This window comes from Phacochoerus africanus, chromosome 4, assembly GCF_016906955.1.
Source record: "Phacochoerus africanus isolate WHEZ1 chromosome 4, ROS_Pafr_v1, whole genome shotgun sequence".
NCBI lineage: Eukaryota > Metazoa > Chordata > Mammalia > Artiodactyla > Suidae > Phacochoerus > Phacochoerus africanus.
Genome location: NC_062547.1, coordinates 15312596 through 15338114, shown reverse-complemented (window position 1 = coordinate 15338114; position 25519 = coordinate 15312596). Strand labels below are relative to the sequence as shown.

General features: G+C 37.9%; 2 protein-coding genes across 2 annotated transcripts; both read right to left on the bottom strand.

Annotated features, from left to right (window-relative positions):
* Positions 1-2735: 2735 nt before the first annotated feature.
* LOC125124053 (olfactory receptor 4C11-like) lies at positions 2736-3709 on the bottom strand. The gene has a single exon (XM_047774232.1). The coding sequence runs from the start codon at positions 3671-3673 to the stop codon at positions 2759-2761; it is 915 nt and encodes a 304-aa protein (XP_047630188.1). The 5' UTR covers positions 3674-3709; the 3' UTR covers positions 2736-2758.
* A 10456-nt stretch (positions 3710-14165) lies between these two features.
* Positions 14166-15101, bottom strand: LOC125124052 (olfactory receptor 4C15-like). Its single transcript, XM_047774230.1, has one exon. The coding sequence runs from the start codon at positions 15099-15101 to the stop codon at positions 14166-14168; it is 936 nt and encodes a 311-aa protein (XP_047630186.1).
* Positions 15102-25519: the final 10418 nt, after the last annotated feature.

Sequence of the window (25519 nt, the reverse complement as noted above, 5' to 3'; positions counted from 1 at the left end):
GATGAGTTTGTCTAAAGGTCTGTCATATATATATATATACATATGTTTTTAGCTTCTTAAAAGTCCAGCCTTCAGTTTCCATGATTTTTTTCTATTGTTTGTTTCATTCTTTATTTCATTGTGTTCCTTCTTTGATCTGTACTATTTCTTTCCTTCTACTAAATTTGAGTTTTGTTCTTTTTGGAGATATTTTAGGTGTAAGATTAGGTTGTTTGTTTAGATTTTGTTTGTTCCTTCAGGTATGCTAGTTTTGCTGAAAATATCATTCTTAGGAGCTCCTGTCATGGCTCAGAAGTTTAAGAACCCAACTAGTATCCATGAGGAGGTGGGTTCAATCCCTGGCCTTGCCCAGTGGGTTAAGGATCTGGTATTGCCATGAGCTGTGGTGCAGGTCACAGATGCAGCTTTGATCTGTCATTGCTGTGGCTGTGGTTGTGGGCAGCAGCTGCAGCTCCAATTTGATCCCTAGTCTGGGAATTTCTACATGTCCGAGATGCAGCCCTGAAAAGGAAAAAACAAACAAACAAACAAAAAACCTAACCCTTAGAACTGCTTTGGCTATATCCCATGGAATTTGGATCTTTGTGTTTTTGTTTTCATTTGTCTTCAGGTACTTTTCAGTTTCTTTTTTTATTTTCTTTCATTGATCCATTTGCTGTGTAGTACCAAATTGTTTAATCTCCATATGATTGTGTTTTTGCAGTTTTTTTTTCTTACAGTTGATTCCTATCAATGCTTATGTTACAAATTAAGAAATCCCTGCCTCATAATCTACAGAATTTGTACTCAAAAAGTTTTCTAGGAAAGAATTTGAGTTTTAAATATATCTTCCAGGAGTTCCTGTCATGGCTCAGTGGAAATGAATCTGACTAGGAACAATGAGTTTGCAGGTTCAATCCCTGGCCTCAATCAGTGGGTTAAGGATCTGGCATTGCAGTGAGCTTTGGTATAGGTTGCAGACACAGCTCAGATCTGACATTGCTGTGGCTGTGGCGTAGGATGGTGACTACAGCTCCAATTTGACCCCTAGCCTGGAAACTTCCATATGCCTTGAGTGCATCCCTAAAAAGCAATAAATAAATAAATAAATAAATAAATAAATCTTCCAAACTTTTTAAAATTGAATTATAATTATCATTATAATTCAATAAAATATCATTAGTTTCGGGTATACAAAATTGTAATTCAATACTTTTATACATAATGAAAGATCAACCAATAAGACCAGTTAACATCTGAAGTTTTTACAAATGGGAATATAATCAGATCTTCCAAACTTTATTATCAGAGTTTTAAAGTCCATCAATGACATATTCTCAAGAAGACAAGGTCATGAAAACATCTCAAAATGGCATTACATGGCATCATCTGCCACATATTATGGTCTAATCTTCAAATATGAAGGAAAATAATCTTTATATTTATTCTCAGAGAGACGATCAATGCCCACTCTTCATAAATGGCTCCTATTGTCTATACTTATTAGTTAACAGTACCTGAACCAGAATATAAGTTTAATGATTTATGAAAAAATATAAATTAAAACACCAAAATACTTATCCCAGTCACTGATCAATATCTTCCTTTCCAGGCAGGGCTTCTATAGGAAGCCCAATTACCAGACAAAGTTTTCTTGATAAATGTACAATTGCAGTATCTGTAGACTGAAAAGTCTCTCCTTATTTAGAAGTGTACATGTTAGGCAACTGGCCAGTCCAATCCACTAGTCAGTAAAACACTTCCATGCAATAGGACTATGGATTATATCTAATGAGACATTTAGCTTCTTTGATGTATTTTGTTCTGTGTTCCCAAGCTGGGAATCTCCCTGTGGACATCGTCTCTTTGGGTGGGTTGTTATGGCATTAGCTCTGTTTTATATGTGGTTGTTGCCTTTATATTATGATCTCATCCATGAGGTGCTAGTTTTTATGACTCTCACAATTTTATAAAATTGCCACTAATTCAACCACCAAAGATTAGGGAAGTATCCATGAACTTGAATTACAAAAGTAGGTATATATGTAAAACTAAGTAATACAAAAATAATGATGGACATGAAAAATAAAAATATATTAATATACATAAAGATAAATTATGGATCAATACAATGAATATATTTTTTACAACTAGAATTGTCCTATTGGAATAGAAAGTGATGTTATTTCCCTGTACATAGGCAGGCAAATGAAAGGCCAATTTTTTAAGGGTGTTACAAAGGGTAGATAAGCATCAAATAGGGGCTTTACTAGTTGATGTCTATGCTCCTTGTGGAGCATATGTTTTTGGGAGTGACGATGTTATTGACTCTTGAGCCAGAAAAGACATGATACAGACTCAGTAGCACCAGGCCTGATTTGCTAACAACATGGATGATGGAAATCAGAAACAAATTACAAAACATGGATAAGAAGCATGAAAAAATAATAATGTACAAAACCGGAAACTTACAGAAACAACAGGCTCTGGCCCACAAGCCTCAAAAGAACAAAGGTCTCAATGCAGAATGAGAGTGAGGAATGGGCTTGTGCTGCCACAAATATGGTGGTATTTCATATTCTCTCATTCTGTGTGACACTGGCTTCAAATAATTCAGATCTGTCATCTATATAGTCTACCTATCCCCTCAAACATCTCCTGGAAGAGGATTATATTGTCTACACTGGAAGTAGAACATTTTCTTTTTTCCATCTATCCAATTTTATTTAATGAATGACAGAATTAACAATTAGCATCTTCTGCTCTTTGCCACGTTGAGTCAGAGTTTGTTGCACCATAACTTTCTCATGGCATTTTTGACTTCTGCATTCCTCAGAGTGTAAATCAGAGGGTTGAGCAAAGGTGTCACAATAGTGTAAAACACAGCCACCAACTTATCCACTGGAAATAGAGTTAAAGGGCGAGTATATGTGAATATACATGGTACAAAGAATAAAATGATAACAATAATGTGGGAGGTGCAGGTGGAAAGGGCTTTCTTTCTTCCTTCTGCACTCTGATTACTCAGAGAATGTAAAACAAAAGCATAGGAGATAAGCAGCATTATGAAACTCATCATGCATATGGCCCCACTGTTAAACACAATGAGTAGGTTGATGACATACGTATCCATGCAGGCAAGTTTCAACAAAGGTTGCATATCACAGAAATAGTGATCGATAACATTGGGGCCACAGAAGGGTAATCTCAAAGCCAAGAAAATCTGTGCTGAAGAATGGATGCAAGACCCCAGCCAGGCCAGATTCACCAGTATAACACAGACACGTTGGCTCATGATGGTTGTGTACCGCAGGGGCTTACAAATGGCCACGTAGCGATCAAAGGACATAAGGATGAGCACCAAGGTCTCCATGCACCCAAAGAAGTGAACTGCAAAGATCTGGCTCATGCATTCATTGTAGGAGATGACTTTCTTTTCAGATATGGAATCTGCTATCAATCTAGGAGCAGTGGTTGTTGAAAAACAGGCATCAGCAAATGATAAATAGAAAAGGAAGAAGTACATGGGGCTCCCAAGTGTCTGGCTATATCTTATGGTCATCACAATAAGGAAGTTTGCCAAGAGAGTCATGAGGTATAGAAACAAGAAGGTCGCAAATATTACTTTCCCCATTAGTACATCCTGCGTCAATCCAGACAGAATGAACTCATTCACACTGCTGTTCACCTGCATGGTTATGGTGAATGTAGAACAGATACAGCTAAGTGGTTCATCTGTAAAGAAAAATGGGGAAATTGTGACTTGCCAGTGGCTTGGAATTACAATTTTTAAATTTATAATTCCATCAACACATATAACTCAGTGTTACTAATTTTTTTTTCATGTATTACATTCACTTGGAAGACTTTTTAAAAAAACAGTGACATTTATCTTTAACCGTAGACATCCTTTCAAGGTATTCCTATGGGGACAAAAATCTGGGGGGGAGAGAGGAAGCCCTCAAGAGATTGTGCTCCAGGCCAAGGTCTGAGAACTAGTGACTTTGCTTTATGATCTTGAGCAAGTAACTTTAATGCCTTGAAGATTTTTCTTCATATGATGATTAGAGATTCTAATAGATACTTTATCAAGCATATGTATATGATATAAATGCATATATAATGTGTATGCATCTCAGTTATTGACAAATGATATCCCTATATAATTTAGAAATAATACCTTTGCAGGTTCTTCTTGAGCAAGGACATTTCTTAATTTGGACTTCAATTTGCATCCATTATCCCTGACCTCTTCAGTATCTTGGTTAGATTATGCTTTAAGAAAAAATTTATTTTCCATCTTTAGGTTCATTAAAGCTGTAATTTTACCTTCATTGTCAGTTAAAGCATATGATATATTTGAGTAAATCATTGAAGCTATAAAAATTGAGGAAATTTTCTATGTATTTGAAATAATCTATAACTTATGTTGGAAGCATGGTATGAAGTTTCACATCCTTTGGATCTGACCTATTGTTCCACTTCTAATATTTGGATAACCTGTGTAATGTTCTCTCTTGTATCTGATTCTCCTACCACCATCATCCAGAGGTTTACCTTCTTCCAAATTTCATCTTTTTAAAACATAATTTTAAAAAGGTATTTCAGAATTTCAACATACAAATACTTCTCACTGTTCTACTTCATTCTTTGCATATGTAACACATTGAATTATAATACATATAATTTCAATCATCCTCTATGATTATAGTTTCTTATTTTCCTTTTTAATTTTTAAAAGCCTTTTCCATGTAGTTAATTATATCCATAATGTATCTATTTAGTGGGTATAGCTCAGTGGTAGAGCATTTGACTGTATAATGTATCTATTTAACAATTATAAATTAACATAGAAAAATAACATAAATTCTACCATTTATTTTTATGTTTTTTTTTTCAGGTATTTGTCTTAATAAAAATACTTTCAATAACAACCTTTTGCTTATTTTAATAATTTCATTAAAATTTATGTCCAGGGAATTACTAACAAAAATGTTGATATTTTCATAATTATTGACAACTATTCTCAAATAACCCTCCAGTTTGTTTGTTTCAATATTTATTGGGAAAAATAATTATAGAATGAATATATTCACATACTAAAATGTCTGCAGTTTAAAGTAGATTATAGATGAGAAAAGTACATTTCAAAAATTCATAATTAACTGATCCCATAGCCTAGAGGTAAATATCATTTCCTTACACATTCTGTATGAAAACTATTTATAAAATATATAAATATTTATTTTTATGTGCAAATTGAATAATTTCCCATTGTTTCTAGAACTATAGCCATATGGCACAAATTACAAATAAAAATCTAACTTGGGGAATTTTATTTACTTAACAGAATTAAACTTAGGATATATGCTTTTTGATTAGTAATAGAACATTTTTGTTATTTTGATTTCTTATGTTTCATCTATTTTGAATTATGTATATCTCTTGTAAGTTAAAAATTTGACATCTTTAAGTTTTGAGCACTTTTTTTGGTTTTTTCAATTTTATACAATAAAACCTATCAATTTTGGGGAGTTCCCGTCATGGTGCAGTGGAAACAAATATGACTGGGAACTATGAGGTTGCAGGTTCGATTCCTGACCTTGCTCAATGGGTTAGGGCTCTGGCATTGCTGTGAGCTGTGGTGTGGGTTGCAGATGTGGCTTAAATCCTATGTTGCTGTGGCTGTGGTGTAGGCTGGCGGCTGTAGCTCCGATTCGACCCCTAGCCTGGGAACTTTCATATGCTGTAGATATGGCCCTAAAAGGACAAAATACAAAAGACCAAAAAAAAAAAAAACCTATCAATTTCTCTCCTGTTTTCACTTTGGATTTTAATTTAAATTTGGTATATATATATATACCAAATTTTATATATATATAATTTTTTTATAATATTATAAAGTTTATACAGATCTCCTTTTTTTCTCTCCTTTCTCTTCTCTCCTCGTCTTCTCTCTCTCTCCTGTATTCCTATCATCTCTCTCTCCCTTCTCTCTGCTCTCTCTCTTCGCCTCTCTCTTCTCCTCCTCTCCTCTCTCTTCATGCTCCTCTCTTCTCTCTCTCCTCTCTTTCTCTCTCTCTCTCTCTCTCTTCCCTCTTCTCTCTCTCTCTCTTCTCTTCTCCTCTCTCCTTCTCTCCTCTTCTCTCCCTCTTCTCCTCTCTCTCTCCTCTCCTCTCTCCTCCTCTCTTTCTCTTCTTCCTCTCCTCTCTTCCTCTCTTCTCCTCTTTCTCTTCTCTCTTCTTCTCTCTCCTATCTCCCTCCTCTCTCTCTCTCTCTCTCTTTTCCTCCTCTCTCCTCCTCCCTCTCCTTCTTCTTCTCTCTCTCTTCTCTCTTCTCTTCCTCTTCTCTCCCTCCCTTTCTTCCCTCTCCCCTCCTCTCCCTCTCTTCTTTCCTCTCTCTTCTCCTTCTTTCCTCTCTCTCTCCTCTCTCTCTTTTCTCTCTCTCCCTCTCCTCCCCTCTCCCTCCTTCTCTCTTCTTCTCCTCCTCCTCTTCTTCTCCCTCTCCTCCTCTCTCTTCTCTCCTCTCCTCTCCTCTCTCTCTTCCTCTCTCTCTCTCTTCTCCCTCTCCTCTCCCTTCTCCTCTCTTTTCACCCTCTCCCTCTCTCTCTCTCTCTCCTCCTCCTCCCTCTCTTCTCTTCTTTCTCTTCTTCTTTCTTCTTCTTCCCCTCTCTCCTACCTCTCCCCTCTCCCCTCCCTTCTCCCTCATCTCCCTCCTCTCTTCTTCTTCTCTCTCTCCTCCCTCCCTCTCTCTCTCCCCCTCTCCCTCGCTCTCCCCTTTCTCTTTCTCTCTCTCCTCTCTTCTCTCCTCCCTCTCTCTCTCTCCCTCCTCCTCCTCCTCTCTTCTTTCTTGCTCTTCTCTCTCTCCCTCTTTTCTCTTCTCCTCCCTCTCTACTCTTCTCCCCTCTCTCCTTGTCCTCCTTTCTCCTTCTCCCCTCCTCCCCTCTCCTCTCTTCTTCTCTTTCTCCTCTCTTTCTCCCTTCTTCCTCTCCTCTTTCTCTTCTTTCTTCCCCTCTTTCTCCTCCTCCCTCTTTTGTCTCTCTTTCTCCTCCTCTCTCTGTTCTTCTCTCTCTTCTCTTTCTCTCTTTCCCCTCTCTCCCCCTCTTCCTCCCTCTCTCCTTTCTTCTTCTCTCCTTTCCCCTCTCTCCCTCTTCTTCTTCCTTTCTTCCTTCTCTCCCTCTCTTTTCTCCTCCTCTTCTCTTTTCTCTCTTTTCTCTCTCTCTCCCCTTCTCTCTCCTTCCTCACTTTCTCTCTCTCTCTTCCTCTCTCTCTTCCTTCTCTCTCTCCTTCCCCTGTTCCTCTCTCCTTTTCTCTCTCTCTCCTTTTCTCTTCCTCTCTCTCACTTCTCTCCTCTCCTTTTTTTTTTTTTCCCTGCTCATGACCTGAAGAAGTTTCCAGACAGGGATCAAATCCAAGTTGCTGCTGTGACAACATCCTAATCCTTAACCACTAGACCAGGAAGGAACTCCTGGGAGATATCATATTTATTCTCTTATAGTATTTCTATTCCTTTTAAATTTAATGTCAAATGACTTAGAATTTATTTTAATGAGTTGTGAGATACATTTCCTAATCTGATTAGTCACCAATCAATTAGTAACCAATCAATAACACCATCAACTCTGTCATCATACGTGTACTAAGAACTTGGTTATATCTGGAGTCAAGTGATAGGACATGGAAAGATGCCCTCAGCCTCTTTAAAACCAAGTTGGGGGGTAACACATATCTAGGTAAGATCATTAGCTATCTAAAAATTACACACAACTCTATGCAATAATACCAAATGAATTTTGATTCCAATAGTTGAAGAATCCCTAGAGAATAAATCGATTGGATAGTGAAGTTCAAACATGAGAAAGAAGCAGAATTATGGATTTAAATGTGTTAAACAGAAATTTCCAGCAAGGTTTTCTAAAACTCAAGTATTCAATAAGCTTATACTGAGTTTCCTTAAGCAGAATAAATATTTCAGTATCAGTAATATTTCAGTATCTAATAAAGTTACTTCCTTGCAGTCAAATTAAAATAATGTTAGTTCAGTGTGAGAAATTAGAAATATTATAATCACAAGTTATGCTTGGCAGTTCCAATTATTTCTAGTGACGATAAAAAAGAAAATAATGATCATTTAACTTTAATATGTTAGGTTTCCAATAAGGAATAAAAGCAAAATGGAGGGAGATTTTGGGGACAAGAGGAGCAATTTGGTGAGAAAAGTGATTAAATACTTTTTGAAGGGGAACAGCATGCATTTCTTCAAATAAAACAGATATCCTCTTCATTAAAAAACTAAACTACATGCTTGTTAAATAAAAAAGTTGTAAGAGGGAGTTCCCATTGTGGCACAGGGGCAACGAATCCAACTAGTATCCCTGAGGATGTGGGTTCGATCTCTGGCCTCACTCAGTGGGTCAAGGATCCAGCATTGCTATGAGTTGCGGTGTAGGTCACAGACGGAGCTTGGATTCTGTGCTGCTGTGGCTGTGGCATTGGGTGGCAGCTGTAGCTCCGATTTGACCCCTAGCAAAGGGACCTCCATAGGCTGTGGGTTCGGCCCTAAAAAGCAAAAAAAAAAAAAATTTTAAGAGGTAAGTTTGTGCACAGGAAATGGACAACCACAAAAATCCAGAATCAGGTAATGCTATTTTGTTTTATTTTAAATAAGCCAAGAGAAGATTTGGAGATACAAAGACAGAAAAGCAGCACTTGACAAGTAGTATGCCTTAGGTCAGATCAATACCACCTCAGAATTTTATCATGGAATTCAGCCATTATTTCTAATTATTTATGTTATTTAATTATTTCTTACCTCTTTGATTTAGGAGGACAGCGTGGTAGTTGAGGAAGATATTTTCCCTTCCTTAACCCTTAAGTTTTGTTTTCACCTGAATAAATTTCAACCAATTCAAATATATTGGTAACAAAAGTCTTCTAATTTTCTCCCCAGAGAGACATCTAGACATCTGTATCTACCCCTATTACTATGTGAGTTTATATATATAGGAAAAATATTATTCTTGTACAATAATCTTATTCAAACAAGTTTTCACTTGTGTTATTTCACTTGACCCATGCATTTTTTTTTTTTGACAAGGTATATGTAGCTATTTGCTTTGTTCTTTTCTAGGTACAGTTCTGTTCTTTTCTAGGTACAAGGTTTGACCTGTGATACAGAAAGTTTTACCTAAGACAGCTAAGTTAGAACTAGAGAAGGATTCAACTAGATAGCTTCTCCCTCCAGCATTCACTCTCCTTGTCATATAAAACATCACATCCAAATTACTAGGTAGATTGTATCTCAGAAAAGAGAAAACCTGAACAATCAAAGAAGGATGACAATTTATACCTTAAATTTCAATCCTGACTCCAAAATCAAGTTATTTAAACTGCATGTTGAGATTAATGGCAAAGCAGAAAAACAACTGCCTAAATGAGTTATTAGGGAAGAGGAGGAAAGAAGCAGAGATGAAATGAAGTCAGAGCAGGAGGGAGTGAAAGTGAATAGATACCAGGGAAGGCGTCCAGGACAGGATCCAGGAAGGTAAACAAAAAATGTTAGAGGGTGGTTTTACCCAAGATTTTATCACAGAGTTCAGCTTCTTTCTTTCTGCCCCACCACACCAACACTTGCCCCCTAAACGAGAGGAACTGTGGGAGGGGGCCATAGGTAAAGGGTGGTGAAGGGTCTTAGAAACCCAGGTGTGTAGAAGGTGCAGCCTTTTTCATACTCTGTCCCAGAAATATTACCACTGACCTAAAACATCAAAGGAGGGCATCCCTGAGATAAAAACTTATGGCAAGCTGGCCTTGGTGCCATTTATGCATCCTCTGCGTGCAGCGATGCATTTGAGAGAAAGCCCAGCTTTGGGCTGGGCTCAGGGAAGGCTTAGGAACCCTGGAGCACCTTAACTCTTCACTGGTGGATATACTCACCAGGAGCTCCAAGCTTGCTAGAAAAAACACCAAGTATAGTTTCCATTAGATCAATCTTGAAGAGGCAATTAGAAGAACACATTTCAGACAGACTGCAACACTTACCTCTTACGACCAAACAGATGACTTCCAATAGAGTAGATTTTTCCTATCATAACCTTTCATTTACTTAGAAGGGGAATTATATGAATGAAGCCTGAATAAAACACACCAAATATACTTCATTGATATTGATCAGTAATTTCTATCACAAGAGGTTATAGAAGGTCAGGTTTTATGGGGAAAAGGAACTATGCATGTGGCCATACTTCTCACGGTTCCTCCCCAGAAGCACTGAATTAGACAAAATGGTGAGGTCTGTATAGGAGCAGAGAGGAGGGTATTTGGAGTGTATTTCTTAATTCAGTTCTTGGAAACATTATAGAGAAAATCACTTCTGCATTCTAAGACAGAAATGCCTTTGAAGCTAGCTCTCTTCCTGCAGTACCTCTTTTGGAAAATCATGAGGTAAGTGTTTTCTTTTTACTGCATTGGATATTTATAGTAATTTCCACAAAAGGTTGCAAATGACTAAGGTTGGCCTTCAGCCTCAGGCGTTTCCAGGAAACTAGTTCTCCAAAACCAATCCCAGAAGATATGCCATGAACTACCGTTCTCAAACAGCCCAAGGGCAAAAGCAAATCTTGGGGCCGATTAGTTAAATTTCAACACACGTGACTTGGTGTGAAGAAACTGTTCCCTTCTCTGTAAGATTTCCTTAAGCCCATCTCTTCTGCAGGCCTGGGAGTCTTTGAAGCCAGTTAAAGAAATATGTATAGTAAACTAGCCCTGGCCTCACCACTTTTCTACTATATGAATTTATATAGTTTCTCAACATCTTGATTTTCCTATTTTCTCTTTGTTAAATGTCAAGTAGTAATTAAATATATATTTAGTTTAGCGTTATTAATATTCAGTTTTTAATCAATGTAGATAGGAAGATAGGAAAGAAGGAAAATGAAAAGAATTATTGAATACCTGTCTTCTTCCTTCTTTCCTTCCTTCCATCCTTCCTTCCTTCCATCCTTTCTTTCTTTCCCTTCCTCCCTTCCATCCTTCCTTTTTTCTTTCATGGCCACACCTAAGGCATATGGAAGTTCCCAGGCCAGGGGTTGAATCTAAGCTGCATCTGTGACCTATGCCACAGCTATGGCAAAGATGGATCCTTTAAAAAAACTATGCCTCTGCAGCGACCAGACCCACTGCAACTGGATTCTTAACTCACTATGCCACAGTGGGAACTCTTTCTTTATCTTCTCAAATATATATGTCCTTCCACTTATAGGGAAGGTTTTGAATGGTTGCAAGCTATTAAACAAGTGATAGATTGCATTACAAAAGTACTTTTCTACCTGGGAGAACATCTTACGACCACACTCTGGTTTAAGAGTTTCTTGCAAGGTATGACATTCCTTGCTAGGTACCTTCAGTGAGGGTGAAATGAGAAGTCCAAGGCAGAGATGAAAGGAGAGAGGGCAAGAGAGAAATTGCAGTGGGAGAATGCCATGAAAAGATTGCACCACACTTCCCACTTTTGCTGAAGATCTAGTGGCAACCAGTAAGCCCAAGCATCACTGAGAAAATTTGTAGAGAAAATCATACCCCAACACCTGTTTTTTTTTCATTACAAGTGAAGTGGAAGGCTCTGAGGAAGGTTTTTGGTGTGTCATTTAAAGTCTTTGAGCCTCAGCTCCCCCATCAATTAAATGGGAATATAAAGACTTACCTTTTAAACATTCTCCAAAATATTAAGATATATAACATATGAAAAGAAAGAATCCCTATCTCAGAGAAAGTACAGAAGACATATTTATGCATTTTTTAAATCTTCCTTAGACATTAGAGACAGAGAAAGTGAAATAACTCACTAAGGTTACTTGGCTAGTTAAAAACAGAACTGAGTCTATTGAGTTCCCATCACGGTGCAGCGGAAATGAATCCGACTGGGAACCACGAGGTTGTGGGTTCGATCCCTGGCCTTGCTCAGTGGGTTAAGGATCCGGCGTTTGCCAAGAGCTGTGGTGTAGGTCACAGATGCGGCTCAGATCTGGCGTTGCTGTGGCTGTGGTGTAGGCGGGCAGCTGTAGCTCCGATTCGACCCCTAGCCTAGGAACCTCCATATGCCTTGGGTGCAGCCCTAAAAGACAAAAAAGACGAAAGAAAGAAAAAAAAAAAAAACAGAACTGAGTTTAGACTCCAAACCTCTTAACTACTATTATGAATCTAAATCTCTTTAATTTTAATATGATATTCACAGTAATGTCATAATATTTCCTAACCTAGAAAACAAGAATAGCAACAAAAGAGTTAATCCGCATTAAACTTCCCAGTCACAGAGCCCTAAATTAACACCCTGCCTTTGAAGGATTATGTAAGCTCTTTAGTTCTTGTGGGAAGGAAAATTGCAAAGAGCAATTTCAAAGGAGACCATTGAACTGGACAAAGGCAAAAGGTGAGTCAGTGATCTCTGGAAGTTCCTTCAGTGTTTGAGTCTGCCGACTCTGTGTTTATTAAAATTAATTGTAAACTGAATGATTGGATTACCCAACGGGAATCCTAGTTTTGTTATACCAAGGCCAAGGTCTTACTGAAGGCAGCTGACAATGGTTCTTTCCTCATGGAAACTGTGGAAGTAGGGGTAGAGGACCACTGAGGTTTCTATCATTTCTGAGTTTATCACTGTCTCACATTCAGTCTTAGGATAAACTCGGACTCTAGTTTAAACTCTGTTCAGTTAAAGTCGTATCTTACTAAGGTAAGGTGCCCAGTGAATAATACAGATACTCTGGCCAGATTAAACCCGCTATAAAATTCAAGCTTGTGGTCATAGAAAATTTTATTGAAATCAGAAATACTTTCAGAATAAAAGTCAGATCACTGAAAGTAATATTTAATTTTGTAGGGAGTGGAAGGAAAATTTGAGAATAAAGAATGAGAAAAAGAGGAGTTCCCATTGTGATGCAGCAGAAACAAATCCAACTAGGAACCATGAGGTTGTGGGTTTGATCTCTAGCCTTGCTCAGTGGGTTAGGGATCTGGCATTGCTGGTGAACTGTGGTGTAGGTCGCAGATGTAGCTCAGATATGGTGCTACTGTGGCTGTGGCTGTGGCATAGGGTGGCAGCTGTAGCTCCGATTAGACCCCTAGCCTGGAAACCTCCATATGCCACAGGTGCGGCCCTAAAAAGCCAAAAAAAAAAAAAAGAGAGAGAGAGAGAAAGAGTGTATAGAGAAAAAATGGTTTCATTTTCTATTTGAATTTGTGTATATTATATTTAGAATTTGGGGAGGGAAATTAACTAGAATACAGAATGTATTTTAAATACTCTGGTCTGTGTTATATCAAAGCATGACTTAGAGGTATCATCAGAATCAAAGGACTAATATCAGCAATAATTTTACTACTTTGACAAAATTGAAATATTACTGTGCTATTGTTAAAGATAATGTTTGATTTTGGATATGGGAAGGTATTTCATTTATTCATTTATTCAGCAGATCTTTACTGAGCTCCTACACCAGGCTGTTCTGGACGTTAATGACACATCAATAAACAAAAGAAAAAATAACATCCCACGTCCTCCCTTGCATTCTATGAGAGAAGGCAGACAACATCAATAATAATAAGTCAACAAATTATGCAGTATATCAGCAAGTGGTGAGGTCTTTCTAAAAATAAAGTGTAGATAGGGAGAGGGTTTATGAAATCCAAGGTGTGAATTGCTGTTTTAAAATACATAGCCATGTGATACAAGGTACAGGGGAGCTTCTGTGAATATTCTAAGCCCTTCCATTCCTGAATCATGATTTTTTTCCATCTGTTGCTGAAATTGCATTCTAAATATAATTTTTAATGTTAAAATTGTCTCCACTTTTAATCTCTAAGACAGTTTTGTCTTCCCTCCACAAAGGTTTTCCAAAGCGTCACATGAGTGGAAAGAGGTCTGATAGTTAATGTCTGTTCATTGTTTTTTGACTTTCAGATTCCTAATGAGCATAAAATTCAATCCTTTTAATTTCTGTATGAGGATACTGAGTTGTCAAGTCGGAGTTCATAACTAATCTAAAGTTGAAACATCATGTCCTGACCCTTTTGTTCATGCTTTTTATACTACCTTACTTTACCACGTGCCCAACCAGGCCCATCTGCATAAAGTTTTTGTCTAACATGAAAATTCAACTTTTTTTACTTTTTTCCTCAAACTTGAGTGTTTTATTTCTCATTAGAAACCACCATTATTCTGCGCCACACTTTCTTCATAGCACTTTTCACTTCCTTGTTCCTGAACGTGTAAATCAAAGGATTGAGCATAGGAGTCAGGATGGTGTAAAATAAGGCTACCACCTTGTCAAAGGGGAAAGCAGAGGGAGGTCGTGCGTATACAAACATGCAGGGGACAAAGAACGCAACCACAACAGCAACGTGGGCGCCGCAGGTGGAGAGGGCTTTCTGCTGCCCCTGAGTACTGCGGGTTCTCAGAGACAGCAAGATGACCCCATAGGAGACAAGCAACAAGGAGAAGATTACGATGCAGATTAATCCACTGTTGGTGACCACCAAAAGCCCAAAGAAACGGCTGTCAGTGCAGGCAAGCTCCAGTAATGGGTACAAGTCACACATGAAATGATCAATGACATTGGGGCCACAGAAGGGCAGCTGGACAGTGAAGAGAATTTGTATCGTGGAATGCAGGAAGCCCCCTGCCCAGGCCACACCCATTAGAATGCCACAGAGCCTCCGGTTCATGACAGATGCGTAGTGCAAGGGTCTGCAGATGGCCACGTAGCGGTCATAGGCCATGGCAGTGAGGACAATCACCTCCACTCCAGCAAAGAAGTGTTCAGCAAAGAGCTGGGCCATGCAGCCTTCAAAGGAGATGGTTTTCCTCTCATAGAGAGAGTCTACGATCATCTTTGGGGCAATGACGGAGGAGAAACATGCATCCAAGAAGGACAGAAAAGCCAAAAAGAAGTACATGGGGGAGCCCAGGAGGGCTGGGCTGCTGCTGATGGTCACCACAATCAGTAGGTTGCCCACAACAGTTGCAATGTAAATAAACAAAAACACGACAGCTATTATCTTCTGAACGCTTGGATTCTGTGAAAGCCCCAGGAGGAAAAACTCAGTTACGAAGCTTTGGTTCTGCATATTTTCCAAGCAAAAGGGGAAAGCTGCCAGGATGAGCAGGTGGAATTTACAATTATGTGAAAAAAAAAAATCTGTCGCAGCTGAGTTTGTGATATTATCATAGTCATCCAGTTGGTGCATTCACATAAAAAAATATTTTACATGCTCGTGCTTCTCTGCTCATGGAGAACACGAAATTAGAAACTATTTTTTAGGGTGGTAGCAGAATATTAAGAAGAATTGAGGTACAGATAGATTATTAAATACTCGAAGCCCAACCTTCAGTGAAGGGGAAGGATAGGGATGTGTGGTAGGGATGAGAAAGATTTTTCATCTCAATTGCCAACTCTAGTAGTGGTTTCCTGGAGTGAACTGTGAGACGGATTCTGAAGCCACATCCAAGTTCTGAGGAAAGGAGGGTGGCAGTTTATTGATCACACTCTCCTTGTGCGTGAAAAGGGAGCAAAGATGACTTGCATGCCACCCCTGACCAGGAAACTTCCTTATCTACAAGGAGAAGACATAATACCCAGTTGAAGAGGTGCTTGGAGATCATGGCAGTTCTCCCAGTTACGTCCTTAAAAGACTGAAATGAACTGAGAATTTTAGATTAATTAACTCATTCTTTATAAAAGAAAAAGATCAATCAGAATATGCCCTGCAGTAGACCAATGCACAACTAGTATACATGTGTTGAATTGTCTATTCTCTTCATTAAACAATAAGAACCTAAGTCTATAATAAATAATATCACCTTCTAATGAGTATTATTGTGACGACTAAGACATAATGCAAGGAAGCAACTTTTCAGAGCCTCCTGGATTGGAAACAATCCATATTAGATCATATTACCCTATTTTATTGGTAGGAAATTCATGCCTAAAGAGATAAAATCAAACAAATGACAGGTGCTGAGTCTGGAATTTTAACCCAGAACCCGTGAGTCCAAATCCCAAGCCCTTCCCACTGATTCTACGGGGAAAGAAGTTAAAATTTTTCTTTTCTAGCAAGAACTTCAGAGCAGGGATGACCTTTCAAGAGTCTCCATTCACTGTAGAGGTTAAAATCTGATTCCTTTGTTCCTATTTGAATGATTCCTTTTGATAAAGGACACAGAGCAAATGATACAGAATCAAAGGCAACAGCCCAACTACTTGCAGATAAAAATTGTCAACAATCACACAAGTCAGGAAGAAAAACAATATGTTGAACACAGCCAGAGTCTTAATGCTTTATTAATTATTTGAAAATTATTTATACAACATGACCAAGTCAGATCAAGTACTTCTCACCAATGTGTATCTGTGTCAAATTTATGATTTATTGTAATACAGGGATGTTCATATACCACCTCCCTACTCTTAAGGATTATAATGAGGATCAAATTGGAAAACTTGAAAATGTTCCTTACGGTAAAATGCCCTTACCAATTTTAGTTACTCTTCTCTCCCTTACAAAACCAGACACCTTACCCACACAGAAAGCTATTCCATGGGCCATCCAGATCATTACTCCAACTTTTGATTTCATTCCATAGCAAGCTTTGAAGAATAATTGTGTCCACATCTGTATATGTAAAATTATCACCCAAATGGCATGTATGTTTGTGTGTGTACATATATGTATAATCGATGCTTTTTTTTTTTGTCTTTTTAGTGCTGCACATGAAAATTCCCAAGCTAGGGGTTGAATCAAAGCTGTAGTTGCTGGCTTATGCCATAGCCACAGCAATGTGAGGTGGGAGCCATTTCTGTGACGTACACCACAGCTCATGGCAATGCCGGATCCCTAACCCACTGGGCAAGGCCAGGAATCAAATCCTTGTCCTCATGGATGCTAGTTGATTTCGTTACTGCTGAGCCATGATGAGAATAATTAGGTTTCCTGTAAGCATTAAAAATAAGTCTATTTTGGTACTTCCCTGGTAGTGCAGGTTAAGGATTCAGCATTGTCACTGCTATGGCTCAGCTGCAGCTGCAATGTGGTTTCAATCCCTGGCCCACATATTGTGAGAGCAGCCAGAAAAAAAAAAAAAAAATTTGAACAACACTGACAGCTAACAAAAAATAATTGAAATGTTAGTAAAACTAAATATACAAGTGTGTGTACTAGTATTTGCCATTTTATTTACTCTAAAATAACTATTTCCATTGTATTTTTAGGGTAACAGGCATTCCTAAACAGTGTCCGCACTCCGAACTTCATATTCAGCTACAGCCTCTCATCAAGAAAACAAGGGTATAATGAAAATCCTATAAGGTCATTGGATCAGTCACTGACCATCTATTAAAAAATAAAGAATATCAATATATGATCCAGCAGTTGTCAGTCTATCTTGGGATCAAAGCAAGAGAGACAATGAAATGAAATGAATAAGCACATCAGCTTCACGGATTCTTAGATACCTAAGTTTAAATCCAAGCTTTCTATTAAGTTATGTGATGAGAAAGGTTACTTAAAACTCTCAAGAACTCAGATTCTATCCTATAACTGCATATAATCACAATGCCTATTGATTCTTGTGAGAATCAGATAAGGTAATACTCATAAAACCATTTATGCACTTAGATGCACTGGAAAAAATTATGATAAACAATGAAAGTAAGCTCTCAGGGCCTTTGACACACAGCAGAAATGGCGATGTTTTACTTCTAATTTCTGCTTTACCATGACCAAGGCTGATAAATATCTTCACTCATCCTTTTGTATATTCACAAATATAAAATGTTTTATGGTCACAGAGAAGATAAGCTATTGTTTAAATGCAGAATACTTTTAAATGTTTTTAATAAGCCCTGAATAAACTACTGTGTCCCTCAGATCCTCTTATGTCTATTTCTTCTTCAGTTACCCTCATTGTACAAGTAAGATCAAATAGGGCAAACGGATGCAACTATTGCTCTGGGAATGGATTTACAACGAGATCCTGCTGTGTAGCACTGAGAACTATGTCTAGATACTTACATCTCAACACAACAATGGGAGGAAAAAGTATGTATACATATATGTGTAACTTGGTCCCCAGGCTGTACAGCAGAAAAAAAAAAAAATTGGGCAAAGGGTGGAGAGAAAGAATAAGGCTCTATGTTAATCTAACAATTAAATAATTCTTAGGCTCTCTAACTCCCTGATCTGGGGAGTTTCTAAGGGAAATACCATTTTAAAATAAAAATACTCATTAAATATAAACAAATTGGTCCTCTCTTTTTTAAGACAAAAGAAATTTCTAAATTATTGTTAAAACTTTGGCAGTGGAGACTATAGTTCTTTGGAGCTTGTGATCACAAGGTTTATGATTTGAAATCACTTAAAAGGGAATGGCCCTAATGCATTTTTTGTCCTGGTTTTAATCCCAGAAAATAAAAGAAAAAACAGCGGGGAAATTCGTGAAATGTGAAAAAAATCTGGTGTTTTTTTAGGAGCCATATATCAAGGTTCACGTCACAATTTTGACAAATATACTCCTGGAAATGCTATATAATAATTATCAGGGAAAAATAATTAAGCAGAAGACTGGAACTCTGTAATATCTTGGGAATTTTTTTTTGTCTTTTTGTCCTTTTTAGGGCCACACCAGCAGGATATGGAGGTTCCTAGGCTAGGGGTTGAATCAGAGCTACAGCTGCTGGCCTACACCACAGCCACAGTAACACCAGATCCGAGCTGAGTCTGCAACTACACCACAGCTCATGGCAACACCAGATCCTTAACCCACTGATTGAAGCCAGGGATAGAACCCGTAACCTCATGGTTCCTAGTCAGATTCGTTTCTGCTGCGCCACGATGGGAACTCTGAGAACTGTTTTATTAATTTAAAATTATTCCAAAACAGAAGTTAATTAAAGTAATATAATAATAATTCAATCCCTGATATAAAAAATCTGGCTATTACAGCTTCATAACCTTGTGTTATTGAATAAAACACAATCCTTGGATTTCACTCTCATGAAACAGATAGAGTAACACTTGTTCAAGCTGCTGGCCTCTCAGAGTCAAATAAGGCAGTATTTATGAACATACTTTGTAATGTATAATTCAAGAGAAAGATGTGAAATATTGATATAAGCATTTTTATTATTATTATTATTATTTTTTGTCTTTTTGCCATTTCTTGGGCCGCTCCTGTGGCACATGGAGATTCCCAGGCTAGGGGTCGAATTGGAGCTGTAGCCACCGGCCTATGCCAGAACCACAACAATACACGCAGGATCCAAGCCGCGTCTGCAACCTACACCACAGCTCAGGGCAATGCCTGATCCTTAACCCACTGAGCAAGGCCAGGGATCAAACCCGCAACCTCATGATTCTTAGATTCGTTAACCACTGCGCCACGATGGGAACTCCATAAGCATTATTTTTAAATAGTATCTGTACGCACGAGGTGAACTGGAGAATTGAGTCTATCAAAATAATAAAATGTTGGTAAATCATGTTTTTTTTTTTAAATTCTAAATTCTAAATTGCAATGAAACGGCTTCATTCATGTAATCTTATTGGGAAATGTTTTATCAAATATTTCCAGAATCCTAAATATGTTTGTATTCTTTATACGAGTAACTCCAACCTTAAAAATTATTCTGTAGGTAAAATGAGGTTGTATAAATTTTATAATAGATGATGCTGTGTCATATAGTGAAAATTCAGAAGTATTAATTGTTGAATAATAATACATTAATATTATTAATAACACATTAATTAATAGCCAAGTGTGTAAGGCATAAACACTAATTAAAATACAAAGACATAAAAGTGAAGAATTTTTACAATATGTTAAATGAGAAAAACACAAAAAATATTGTAACAACCTTGCTCATTTATACAGACATTTTAATATAATTTTAATATCAAGAAAGGAATATATTAAAGTGGTAGAGATTTTTTATTTTCAATATGTATTTATATATATATATATATATATACAAGAAAATCTAATATTACAAATCAACTTTAATACCCACAAAACCATATTACGCATCACCTACATATTTGTTCAAAAAAAGATGAGGTTTGAAGAAAATTTTATTATCTAGCCAGTGTAACTAATTTGCCTAGATGGAACCAACGTGCTAATATATCATAGAATCTTATATTAAAAGTATTTGCTGTAGCAGTTCCTGCCATGGCTCAGTGGTTAACGAATCCGACTAGGAACCATGAAGTTGAGGGTTCGATCCCTGGCCTTGCTCAGTGGGTTAAGGATCTGGCCTTGCCACCAGCTGTAGTGTAGTTTGCAGACACGGCTCGGATCCTGCATTGCTGTGGCTCTGGCGTAGGCGGGCAGCTCCAATTCGACCCCTAGCCTGGGAACCTCCATATGCCTTGGGAGCAGCCCAAGAGATGGCAAAAAGACAAAAAAAAAAAAAAAATCTGCTATAAACCATCCGCAAATAGCCAAACCAGGGGCCCAGCCCTCCCTATCCTATGTGTTCACTCTAATATCACTTTTCATTGCATATACTTCTAGAGGAAATATCTTATTCTGTTTACATTGCTCATAGAAGTTTTCCATGATCTTTCCTTTGTGAATTTATTTATTTATTTGCATTTTAAGGCCACACCTGTGGCATATGGAATTTCCAAGGCTAGGGGCTGAATTGGAGTTGCATCTGCTGGGCTATGCCATAGCAACATGGGATCTGAGCCACGTTTGCGACCTACGCCTACACCACAGCTCACAGCAATGCCAGATCCTTAACCCTCTGAGAAAGGCCAGGGATCGAACCCACATCCTCATGGATGCTAATCTGGTTCATTACCCCTGAGCCATGATGGGAGCTCCTGATTATATTTTAATATTAAATAAATTGAAACCTCATTCTCATTACCCTCACTTAATTTCCTTGAATTTTTGATCCATTATTATTATTTACTTCAGCAATAAAAGATTTATTCTTTGTCAAAAAAATAAAAAAGGAGTTCCCTTGGTGGTGTATGGTTAACAATTCTGACTAGGAATCATGAGGTTGTGGGTTCAATCCTTGGCCTTGCTCAGTGGGTTAAGGATCCAGCATTGCCGAGAGCTGTGGTATAGGTTGCAGATGCAGCTCGGATCCTGCATTGCAATGGCTCTGGCGTAGGCCAGCAGCAACAGCTCCAGTTAGACCCCTAGCTTGGGAACCTCCATGTGCCAAGAGGTCGGCCCTAGAAAAGGCAAAAAGACAAAAAAAAAAAAAAAGATTTATTCTTTGTCTATCTAGCTAAGCATATTCCTTTCCTTTACAGGTTGAAAAATGTGTTCTCTTCAGATTTCAAACCTTTTCTCTCCTCTCAATATTCTCTGCTGACTTCTTTAAATGTCTCAACCTTTCTACTCTTACTATTTCTGGAATTTGGAAAAAAATAAGTTTTCTATGTTTCCACTTGCGTTCCTCCTGATGGATGCCTGAGACTTCTTTCTACTTGTTATCTCAGCAATTTAGCTCCTTTTAAGAGCAAGATGAGCCACAACCACTAGCACTAAGCCAGTCCAGAGCTTCAGCCATTTAAATATTCTGAAACAGTTAGAAGCAGAAATCAAATGCTACTTATGACAAGTACATGTAGAAAAAAATAAATGAGCACATTTAAAATCAAAAGACTACTCTGTGACTTGAGCAAGAGACTTTTCATGTCCTTCCCCGGGCCATTCCTTAACGTTTTGTTGTGGGAATATTAAGTGCTACATTTACATATCAATAACTCCCTAAATGACAGACAGAATTGAATTACATTGCTTCTATATTGGTATTATTTGTGTCTCCTCAAAAAAATTCCATTTGTTTTAATCTAAAACACCAGGATGAAGGACAGATTTAGAGGGTAAATGTTAAGTGCAAAAATATTAAGAACAAATACATAAAATGCTATTGAGTAGCTATGACAGGAATCTTCACTTATTGTATTTCAGTTATTTGGACTTAAAGACGAAAAACTGAACTCTGGTCTAATTTCATTAGAATTGAATAGGTCCTCCTATCTCACCAAAAAAAAAAAAAAAAAAAGTTTGTAGTCAGACAGCTGCTATTTACTGAGCACTTAAATTGTGTCAAGTTCTGTCTGGTTAACTCGAGGTGTATTATTTTTTTTTTTTTTCCAAATCCTTTGACCTTGCTAACATAGGATCCCATTAAAAATGAACATTCTTAGGGCAAAAATTTATATGTAACTGTCCTGAGTATACACAGGGTAAGTGATAGAGCCTAGCTTGCCTTACACTTGGTAGCCTGCATCACAATATCTGTATTTTAAGTACTACATCCCAATTTAAAATCCTCCAAAAATTCAAAAATGTGAATTATTAATCTCACCACGTCTGTTCCTTGAAAATTCTGGTAGTGGCAATCTTCTATTCTCTACGGAGAAAAGTCCATTCAATAGATGGCCAAAATGTGAAGTAGGGTTCCCAGCCTTACTTCTGCATTTAAGAGAGAGAAAAAGAACACTCTGGCGGATGAGAAAGAGAATTTCCCCCACTGTTTCTCAAGCACTATCTTCAACATGATCTCAAGGAAAAAGTAAAGGAGCAAAAGTTTCCAGCGTGACCTCAAACTGGAATTTAAAGAGGTTTCCCTGAGAGGTCATGAACCTGCAGAATAGCTTCTCAGTTCTCCTCAGGGTTTGGAAATTTCCCATCATTACAATTTTCCAAAACACAGTTTGACTTGCTCAACTGTTTGTAAAAATTTTATGTCCCCAGCCAATTAGAGTTCTTTCTTTCTTTCTTCTTCTTCTTTTTTTTTTTTTTTTTAACATCTTCTGAGCTTCTGTTGGAACATGCTTTTGTTTCCTTTCATATTCAGAAATAGAAAATGGTGTATACTGGGATGACACACAGTGCCTTTGCAGAATTGGGGTGAAATACCTGTGTATTTATTAAATGAAAAAAAAATAGTTCTGGGGTAAGGCACAGCATCAGTCTATAAAGAAGTGTGCAGTTTGGGTACTAGAGCAGCAGTCCATGTTTATTAAAGAATAACAAATTTTATGTATAAATATGCAAACATATATGCATTCATACCAAATGTGCTTTTCTCCTCTTGGATCCTGAGCTTGATATGCCATATCTTTAAAATTAAGAGCACAATTTCTAGAGATGAAAGGATTTTTTCTTTTTTTTTTGGAAAAGAAGGGATGACAGGTCTGTTTACTCTAAAGTAATGAAGCATTGGGATTGAAGATTAGGGAAAATCTGGACTTAGCTCATGAGTTCCCTTCAGAGAGCGTCCATACCAAGGTGTTTGTCCCTCCTATTTTTGTGTGTATTCACACCCCACGGAAAGAAGCAGATTGAAGTCAGACTCTGATCAGTGTCAGAGTCTCTCTAGTGACAGACAAAGTAAGACTTTGGAGAAAATAAACATCCTTTGGATTTAGAAACCCAACTCTAGGTTGTAACAGCAAGAATTTTTATCCTGGAGTTCTGGCAGTGGCAGAGCAGGTTAAGGATCCCACTTGTTTCTGTAGTGGCTTGGGTCTCTGCTGAGTTCCAGGGGGTTCCATCCCCTGCCCTGGAACTTCAATATGCCCCGGGTGTGGCCAAAAAAAAAAAAAAAAAAAGAAAAAAAAAGAATCTTTATCCCCTAGTTAAAAAATACAGATCTATAGACTTGCTCTTTTCTCTTAAAGGGTGTAGATATAGACACTATATCTAGATATAGACAGAGACCCTAGATTCTGAAGTATGTTAATTCCAGAATGAGTGATTCTCATTCTGTTTCTCTAAGCAAGGAAAACTGGTAGTAGAGAGTTTTGCAGTGTTGTCGTCTACATAGAATAGTCAACTGCTAATGTGAGATCGTACTTGCTTCCAAAAAAAGACATTTGGAGGCATGAAAACTGGATAATTCTAACTCCTCTATCACTTATATTTATTTGTTCTGTCCTTCTTTTTACCTGATCTATGAATTTGAAAATATCAAAAAGAGCTAAGTTACTTTTAGACTTAGAGTTACTCAGTAATACTTATTAAGCTCCTACAAGGTGACTGGCAGTGTTCTACCCTCAGCATGAACAAATAAACATAACACCTGACCTTACAGGGAGTACAAACTTGTGGAGAACACAGAGAAAATAAAAGTCAAGACATAATTTTTATTTGGATTATTTTATGTTATAGTTTATTTTTAGGGCCGCACCCACAGCATATGGAGGTTCCCCGGCCAGGTATCAAATCAGAGCTGTAGCCACGGTCCTACACCACAGCCACAGCAACCTGGGATCTGAAGCTGCTTCTGCAACCTACACCACAGCTCATGACAATGCTGGATCCTTCACCCACTTAGTGAGGCTAGGGATCAAACCTGCAACCTCATGGTTCCTAGTCGGATTCATTTCCACTGTGCCACGATGGGAACTCCAAGACATAATTTTTAAAGTCTAGTTTGTGACCCTTCATATTAAGGGTATAACCAGATGGATTAGAGAATAACTCAAGAAAAGTTAAAAAAATGTCAACAGAGAAAACTTGTCTAAGGAGGTGGGAGTTCATCTGAAAGTAGATAAAATGGAGTGGATCCAGCCAAGCTGAAATTCTGGAAAAGGGAATTCTAGCAGTGAGCAGAATAATATAAATAAAAACCTTGAACTGAGAAAGGCTCAAATTATTCAAAATACAGGGTAAAAAGTGAGAGAGATAAAGAGACAGAGAGAGAGACCAGCTATAGTCCTGTGAAAAGAAAGAAGGGGAAGGAAATGTACTGGAGACATGGGCAGTGACAGCTTTGTAATCTCTAACCCTGATTTGCCTGGTTAAAAGATGCCATTGGCTGCTGTGTCCCCTAACAGTCATAAAACAAAATGAGCCATATATCATTCAGTCTAGATTCTGTTGAAATGTTTTGTTCTCATGAACAGTTGCAAACTTGATCATTTTAATAGATGGATTATATCATCTTCCATGACTTGACCTTGTGGGGAAAAGTTCTGTTTCTCTCTTTTTTTTTTTTGTCTTTTTGCCTTTTCTAGGGCCACTCCAGCAGGGCATATGGAGGTTCCCAGGCTAGGGGTCTAATCGGAGCTGCAGCCGCTGGCCTACACCAGAGCCACAGCAACGTGGGATCCGAGCCGCGTCTGCAACCTTCACCACAGCTCACGGCAACACCGGGTCCTTAACCCACTGAGCAAGGCCAGGGATCGAACCCACAACCTCCTGGTTCCTAGTCGGATTCATTAACCACTGCACCACAATGGGAACTCCACAAAGTTCTGTTTCTTATGAAATGGAGACAGCCATGCAAAACTTAGTAAACAGAGTCACCCCAGTACCATGCTTGGAAATTACTGTTTGTTCAAGTTATAGAAGAAATAGCCCCAGATGTACAGTGAGTTTGAGAAAGGGACATTTGTGAGAAGTAATGAGTTGGAGTATTGCTGTCAGAGAAGATTTGATTTATTAAAAAAAAGATGTAAATAATGTAGAATGATTTGATATTCTCCATATGTATACAGGAGCATCTCAGGTA